This window comes from Branchiostoma belcheri, unplaced genomic scaffold (genome assembly GCF_001625305.1).
Source record: "Branchiostoma belcheri isolate BF01 breed outbred unplaced genomic scaffold, Haploidv18h27 scaffold70, whole genome shotgun sequence".
Taxonomy (NCBI): Eukaryota; Metazoa; Chordata; class Leptocardii; order Amphioxiformes; family Branchiostomatidae; genus Branchiostoma; species Branchiostoma belcheri.
In genome coordinates, this window is record NW_017804354.1 from 396,078 (window position 1) to 404,207 (window position 8,130).

The following is an 8,130-nucleotide window of genomic DNA, read 5'->3' on the forward strand; positions in this document are numbered from 1 at the left end:
CAGTCTATTAATATCTATATTTAGGGCATCAAATACAATGTAGTGGCAAATATAGTGGCAAGTTTCGTATTTGCTGGTTTGTTCTGTGTCAATACTACGAATTGTATTGTATTACGTGTATCATGTCATCTAAAATATGCGATGTATATGTGTCTGCACGTGGCTTAAGAAGGGAGAAGATATTTTTTTCAGATATAGAGGAAGTATAGCATAATTTTCCTACACTGCAATTTCGTTGCGTAGTGTTTAGTCTTGATCAATTTTATGCCCATAGATAAAGTTCCTTGTCACTATAACTGTTACTCCAGGGGTATATGCGAACATGACGAAAGAGTTTTGACGCAGCTACAGACCATGCTGGGCAGCTTAGCCGGCGCCTACACAGATCTGTATCGGCCTCAGCTGAAGGATAGGGAATATTTTGGTCTCCGTGACTTCTACAGGTAAAAAGGCACTTTTGTTCGGTGGCAAACACGCTATTGACATACACACTATATATGCTTTAGATACAATTGCATTATAACTAAATGATATGCACATTTGCACGATTGCCGTAACCAGGGTTTGTCTTTGTCTGTTTTCATCAAGTTTGATCAAAATGGTGAGCAACTTTTGTCGTACATCCGGCCATCCTCCTTCACGCGCCCAACTGGAACATGCCATCAAGAGAAACTTCAGTGGCAGAGACGACATAGATCCTCTCAAGAAGTTCCGCAAAGTTCTGGAAACATGTGCTGACCAAACCGTGAGGACAACAGATCCAGACTGCAGTCCACTTGGCCTCATTGGAGCCAGTCTACAGAGTGTTCATAGTGACAGGTAATTTAAAGGAAAAATATTTGCGGAGAAGACCATCAACTTGTATGTAAATATATAGTATTCCTCACTGTAGTAACTTAATCAGATACGAAACGATTGACTTCGCTTTGCGTTTTCCCAAAGAAAGCCGTTTAGAGCTTATTCTGTTATTATCGTTCTGAGTGTGTGTATATATAACACTTTATTATATGAGATAGAAACATGATACGTCATTTTTTGCTGTAGTGAAGGGCGATATCTGCTGATTCTGACCAAAAACTACGCTGCTCTTCCCATTCTACAACAAGAAATGCTCGATCCCAGGAGCACAGTCATTCTCTTCGGCAGCAGTTTTCCCCAGGACCAGGAATACACCCAGGTAAAAGATAACGTCATTATATATACTAATGTATATATGTTTCAAGTTCATTTTCGTTGTAGATGTCTCTTGCTCTACAATAGTCATGTTCGCAGCACTTTAATACATATAATGTTGGTGAATTTAATTGTTTTACCTGTTAATCGTATATTGTATTACTTTTCATCACTGCTTTCAGATTTGCCGCGACATCAACCGCATCAAAGTCTGCATGGAAACAGGGCGAACCGTGGTCCTACTCAACCTGGAGAATCTGTATGAAAGCCTTTACGATGCGCTGAATCAGGTAATTATATCTCTAGCTTTTTGCAAAAATATTTCATCTCATCACAAGACATGTGTTAGGAAACAAAGGAACTGGCCTATTGATGAATTTGTTTGCTACAATTCCGACGTTCAGTACAATTTATAGTATTCAGTTACTACTTCTGACTTTGATTATATAAGATTAAAAGATTATATAAGATCTTCGCTTCGAATTGTATTGCACATCAATGGCCTTGAACTTAAATATGATGTTCAGATGCATGTAATTGATAATATCATACTGAAAGGTCTATACAAATTTCACATGGAAAGTCTTGCCTTATTTTTTCAGTACTACGTGGAAATGGGTGGACAGAAATATGTGGATTTGGGCCTTGGTACTCACAGGGTGAAGTGCCGTGTGCATAAGGACTTCAGGTTTGTACCTGTACAAATGTAGTTTTTCTTAGACAATATATCATTAACAAAGAAATGCAAATGTTTAAGGAGGAATCGTTTAATCGACCAAATATAAACTTGGTGGAGATGCTTGAATCAAATCATTGTTCTGATTGACGTTTATTAATAATCATTATTTTACTCTAGGTTGGTCGTCGTAGCAGAAAAGGACATTGTGTATGAAAAGTTCCCGATCCCTCTAATCAACCGCCTGGAAAAACACTTCCTTTCGGTGTCAACGATTCTGACTCCTGCACAGAACGGCATTGCTAAAAGGGTGAATGACTGGGCTAAGGCGTTCGTCAATGTGGATGCTACCAGGAACACAACCAAGAACAAGTGCGTTTGTTTAGTTTGTATACTAATTATATCCACCAATGATGGTCATAGCCAAAATTATCGACGTACACTCAATCAGATTTCGTGCATAATGCATCATTCATTTGTAATTCTAGAAGTAACTACAAGCCTGCTGATGCTTTCATTGGGTACCATGAAGATCTTCCTGCCACCGTTGTCCTGCGGGTGTGTCATGGCGTCGACATCAATGACAACAAGTGGGAGGAAACGGTAAGAAATGAATGTTGAAATTCGAAATTCATAAAAAAACGGTTACTTGAGCAACTGGAGTGTATGTTACCTTAAACGTGTGGCAGTTTTCAAACTCTTTTTAGCTGCTTGAGTTACAATACTACAGTACATCTCATTACCTGTATGTTTAATTTTCATCCACGAATTTTGAAAAAAAAAGGTTTTAAAATAAATGACTAAACAGAGTAAAAGTTATCTGTCTTGACAAGTATAATTATAACAATCCATGGCAGAAGTCTATCATTTCATTTTCTTTTGTAGCACAAGTTGTAGATATCCAGATAGATAGCCCAATAATCGTATACCATTATCGTGTCTATATTGCTTTAGAACATTTTCTGACATTGTTGGAACGAAGCCAGATCGGTCATTGTTGTTGTCTGTGCAAATGTGAAGGTGTTTGAAAGGGCGAAAGAGAGTCTTCTCCAGTGCGCAACTCCCGATGCAGTGGTTCGCCGGCTTGAAAGCTCCCATCTCACCTCTGACGCACGCGCTATGGCGCACACGTACTTCCATGGTCAGCACCACTCCAGCCTTGCGGACTTTCTACTTCATAACATACCGAGAGATGGGAAGAGTGGGATTTCAGCACAGGTATTGGAATTTATGACTGAAGTACTAAACTTAACTGATTAACACTGACATGAGTTCGGACCGCAGATTTTCAGCCAAACTCTATGACGTTAAACACTGAGTGGACCTGCCTGCTGCTACTTCCGGTTGGTGCTGTGTTCCATATAGCACCCGCCGTCTCTGTTCAAAGTCAGTCGGTCCGCTCCAATATAAACCACCTCTTTCACTCCTCTTGCAAAAATACATTAGTTAGTGGAGTACTTAAACTTAAAATTAAATTAATTAGTACTACCAATATCGATGCATTTAGATGCTAGAAGGAATTGTACTTATTGCGGACCAGATACATATAATTCCATCTTGTAAAAATATCAGCCGTCATGATACATTTACCTGTACATGAGTCAAATTTAGAATATGTTAGTAACAAACCGCGTTATGTACCAATGTGGCCTAACCGTTGTAGCGGTGACTCAGATTGATATATGATCACAAATTTATTACCGATACAGGTTACAACGCACGGCCGTCTGCTGTCCAGACAAGACCTGCCACAGCTGGCAGACACGCTTGGTGTACGAAAAGCTCTGGTGCAGCTGCTGTCCTTACAACAATTTGACACGGAGCAACAATTCAGCAGACGTATTGGGTGAGCTGTGTTCTAGCAAAAAATTGAGTTCACCATGTTGCTATACAATGTACTAGGCTATTTAAAATCTATGTATATTACCAGTGACTTTTACACAACAGAATGGATCATATGGGAAATTATTGTGTTACATTTTGGTCGCATTTTGGTCGAATATGACATTCTTGCGTTTCATTGTACAGGCATTTTCTGGAGCAAACTCTGGCTGAGGGAGGTCTCTTGGTTGTTCAATGTGACTCTGGTGACATCAACTCCAACCTCATCGCCTGCGCCTCCCATACCGTCCAGGCCGAGCGGGCCCAGACCGGCAACCGTAGGTCCAGCGTGGTCTTTGTCATTCAGCTCACCAGGAACACAGGAAAAGGGTTCTCTGGTCTCGGCGGTGGACAGTGGCTCTGCTATCACATTGATGATGTTCATCCTCCAAACGACTACTCCCCAGACGTGGCCGCCATGATTGGAAAGTCCGTCAGTTGCCTTATCGAACCCCGGAGCGCGACCCCACCGGACCAGGCTGATGACGCGTTGGCTGAACTTTGTGAATCAGTCAACTTCATCCACATCGATGACGACAAGAGTCTTCATGAGAGACTGAAGCCGGATGGCCTGGCCTCCGCACAGGACCGGCAGAGACAACCGATCACACAGGACCTCATCGTAGACCTAAACGTAGACCCACAGGACGCGGTGGAGGCGGGTACATCGGAGTTGGATGACCATCTTGACACTGTAACTCTCCTCCGCTCTTCTGTCCAATCTGCAGCAGCACGTTTGACTGATCCCTTCGTGATGAAACACAGAACCATCGACAGAATCGACCTACTATTAAAACTTCTTGCAACCAAAGGGAAGCAAAATGGAGGTAAGAATCGTCTGTAAATCTCATATAGTCCACCATCCTAGATGATTAGATGCCCAATGCTGTAAAAGCAATTGTTCGTACTAATCTGAATATTATGATAGGTCGTCTGACGTTTGCTGAAGTACTGAGAGGCAGACTGACACTGCTGTTAAAGGAACAGGAAGAGTCTCAGGTACACATGGGATCCAACTGGCTTTCACAAGAGGCGGCGGCGTCCAAAGCTATTCGTCAGGCAGGAACATTAAGGTACGGGGCAGTCCAGTTTATTTTTATTGATTTTCACACTGGTTCTTACAAATATCTCAATGATACTTTTGAAGAACATCTAGAGTGCCGCGAAAATCATTTTCGCACACGTACAATATGCCGAAACATCATTGCACCGGCACTGACAACTTGGTATTTTGCTACTGAAAAACGTTATTCCTAACACGATGATGGGCATTTAGTACTGGAAAAGATGATGGAATTTTATGAATGATGGAATCAGAAAGCAGGGACCTTTTACTGGATATACCTGATGAAGTCTCAATATACATTCTGTTAACTGTTTTTCTTGTTTACGTCATTATTTCACTCCACAGGAACCCTGTACGTAACTTACATAAGCCTCAAAATCCCTGTATCGGAACTGTACATGGCGTACAATTAGGTAAGTAACACTAAAATAGAGATGTGTCTTATTATGAAGTCATTAAATAATAATATTCCTTTTTGCCACCTTTTTTTGCAGACGATCGGCATGGATCTACCTGCTGTCAGTTGTATCTCCCATGCTGGCGGAGGTGATTGCGTTCTTCGACAGGAACTCAAATATGGATCTCCTCAAGACAAAAGAAGAATCATGGTTGCATCAGCTATGGCTTCATATTGCAGCCAACGACAAGGCAATTGATCTACATTACACAGACTGTCTTTCTCCGAAGAAACGTGCAGTCCGTGAGACGGTACCTGTCCAAACCTCAGGGTACGATGGTCAGCTATTCCAGTGCCAGCTTCCGTTCTCCTGGCTAATCAAGGAGTTGGTGGACAAACTGTGGCAAGATGCTACAGTAATGACAGGTACGCTATAAACCGTCTTTATTGAATTCAGGGCAGACGTCACCATTGCGTCACAAAGACCCAAAATGGGAACACAATTCTAGTCTCGAACTAATAACTATGAAATTCCTTTTTTCTCTTCTAAATTCTTTTAGGTTTTCAGTTTAGATTCTGGATTAGAAGAAACAAGTAGTGTCTGAACTATCATATGGTAAAGTTTTGTTGATTTCACCAGTTTTGTGGATGTAATGACAGACCTGTGTGACTAGGACTGACCAAATTTTAAAAAGACATTTCGGTCAATGGTAGGGATTGTTTACTGCTGTCAGCTGTTCTGGGAGTTTGAGATGGCGAACCCCTTGTTTTCTTTCCATACTCTGAGGCAGACCCTTGTAACGTTCTGGTGCAGACGAGTTTTTGAGATTGAAATGTGGGAAAGTACTTTTATGAGACCATGTTTCAATGTATTTATACGTACCAAACGTAATCGTGGTATCGGACCTCTAGATAGTCTAAAGGACATTGTGCACATCCTACCGGACGCTAAGTAAGTTCAATGAAAAGTGATGAAATAGTAGTACGATTTTAACAAATACATTAGATGTTTGCAACAAGTCTGTATTCATGCTGGATGTATTGATGTTCTATGCAGCACGAACTTCGGAGCCATTTCAGGAGGTATTTAGAAATGCATTTGACGAGACTGAGATTGGACGACAGCTTAGCAAAGCGACAAAATCTTGCGACCCCGCCGAGGTCATGGTAAGATACATCCATGACTATGTTCTGATGACTCACAAGATCACTACGGGCTCAGAAGTAGAGGTCAAGGTAAGCGCCTCCTCTGTGTTTGCAGTGTAAACTTCTCTACATGTTTTAAATCCCATTTGTTTCTGATTTATCTACAAATCCGAATGTTAAAAAACACTGTACCGAATCGTCTTTAAACTTCGGTGAAAGTTAGACATTCAAATAATAAGATACGCCAAAAAGTTACTCAAGGAATCCAGTTGCTTCAGTAACTGTTTTTTGGTGCATCTTTGAATGTTTGAGAAATTGAAACGCCAGACACTATCAATATTTTCCAAACCCTCACAACACACTACCGTTTGTATTAAGCTTATCTGCAGAGCAGTTGAGCATGCCGTGTCCATGGTAAGGCAGAGACAGGAAGTCCCACTGGCACCCCACATTACAGATGTGCATGTAGCAGTTGACGATGGAGTCCGCGGCTGTCTGTCCCGCTTCTCCCAGCTGATGGAATTTGGTACAGATCAGCTTCCTACTTTAGAGACCGCGTTGCGCAACCGTCCAAACATGGTAAGTCGTTATGAACCATAGAACAAGCTCATGTCTAATTAGGCTTAGGAGTGCTAAACGATCGTAACTACGCCCTACTACGGACGTATTTATTTCGTCTTCTTCTCCCACACCGCATGTCAGCAGCTATTTCAGTGTGTTTGTGTGTGTGTGTCCGTTGGCTACGTCTCAGTGGGTATTTGTATGCAGTGACAGAGCTCGAGAGGGGAGGGGATATGTTTATAACCATAAATTCACAGAAGGGTCCACCCATACAGTTACTGTAGGTCGCTGTAGATACCCACCTTGGGCTTGTCAGGTTCGTGTTTCTCAGTATGCAACGTTTCTCTCCTAAACCCATTGCAGTGTGCCAGACTATCACTATTTGGCTGTGCCAACAAATAAACAGAAAAAAACCTCCCGGAAGTTTGAATCTCTGATTTATCGTTTTGTATTAAACAGTGAACACTTTTTTCTCTTTAGACGCTTGATGTTACAGCATTGCGCTTGGCACTCGAGAAACTAGCCCAGGAACTCTGGCAGTTGACAACCACCATCGAGAAAGAACGTTGGGGGTCCAAGTTACAGTCAGTTGTTTTGCTGGCGGAGGATCTTTTCGCAGCTTACAAAGTGAGCTCGTCTGAACAGATTCAACATTCCCTTCACGGATGTAGGTGAGTACAGATCTTTTTCCGTTTCTCTCTCTCGGTGGTTTATTCCGTGGTTATATGTGACAGACCGGGGGTTAAATAAGTCACCGTTAATACACCGGGGCGGGTCATCAACTCTTAGTTATGCTTATCGAAGGAAGACATAATGCTTTTGCTCAGTTTCTTCTTCTTCTCCAAACAAATAAGGTCAATGACCTGAACCAGACAGCTGTCACTATGGTAACTAGTGCTGGGTTATATCATGTTGTAATTTTATAGCAGGGGGGATTTAGTCCCCTGTCACCACATATATGAATGCGTTTAAGTAAGAATAAACAGAGCAGACCATGTGGTAAGGTAAACATTATGCATTTGCTTGGCGAATGTTACCTTTCTACTTACAACTTGTATTCATCAGATGCTTCCTGGCACGCCTGCGCGTTGTGAAGCTGTACCTTGACCATCTGTGCGGAGCGGACCAACCACTACCCATGGAACGGATTAAACAGCTTTGGAACGTGAGTCTGACAAAACGTGCACATGGAACTATTGGTCTCAAATTTGTTGAGTTTTGTGTCGTGGC

The 8,130-nt window shown here is 41.9% G+C and overlaps 1 protein-coding gene across 1 annotated transcript in view; it reads left to right on the top strand.

Moving 5' to 3' along the window:
• LOC109484839 (E3 ubiquitin-protein ligase rnf213-alpha-like) overlaps positions 1-8,130 on the top strand; it is a 48,570-nt gene that overhangs the window by 20,418 nt on the left and 20,022 nt on the right. Inside the window, exons 35-50 of the mRNA XM_019788197.1 lie at positions 309-443; positions 589-819; positions 1,045-1,177; positions 1,356-1,463; positions 1,776-1,861; positions 2,030-2,221; positions 2,338-2,452; positions 2,870-3,067; positions 3,559-3,695; positions 3,878-4,557; positions 4,659-4,803; positions 5,291-5,619; positions 6,251-6,429; positions 6,718-6,918; positions 7,381-7,571; positions 7,966-8,065. Of these exons, the coding sequence (XP_019643756.1) occupies positions 309-443; positions 589-819; positions 1,045-1,177; positions 1,356-1,463; positions 1,776-1,861; positions 2,030-2,221; positions 2,338-2,452; positions 2,870-3,067; positions 3,559-3,695; positions 3,878-4,557; positions 4,659-4,803; positions 5,291-5,619; positions 6,251-6,429; positions 6,718-6,918; positions 7,381-7,571; positions 7,966-8,065 (3,160 nt within the window). The remainder of the gene's footprint in view (positions 1-308; positions 444-588; positions 820-1,044; positions 1,178-1,355; positions 1,464-1,775; positions 1,862-2,029; positions 2,222-2,337; positions 2,453-2,869; positions 3,068-3,558; positions 3,696-3,877; positions 4,558-4,658; positions 4,804-5,290; positions 5,620-6,250; positions 6,430-6,717; positions 6,919-7,380; positions 7,572-7,965; positions 8,066-8,130) is intronic.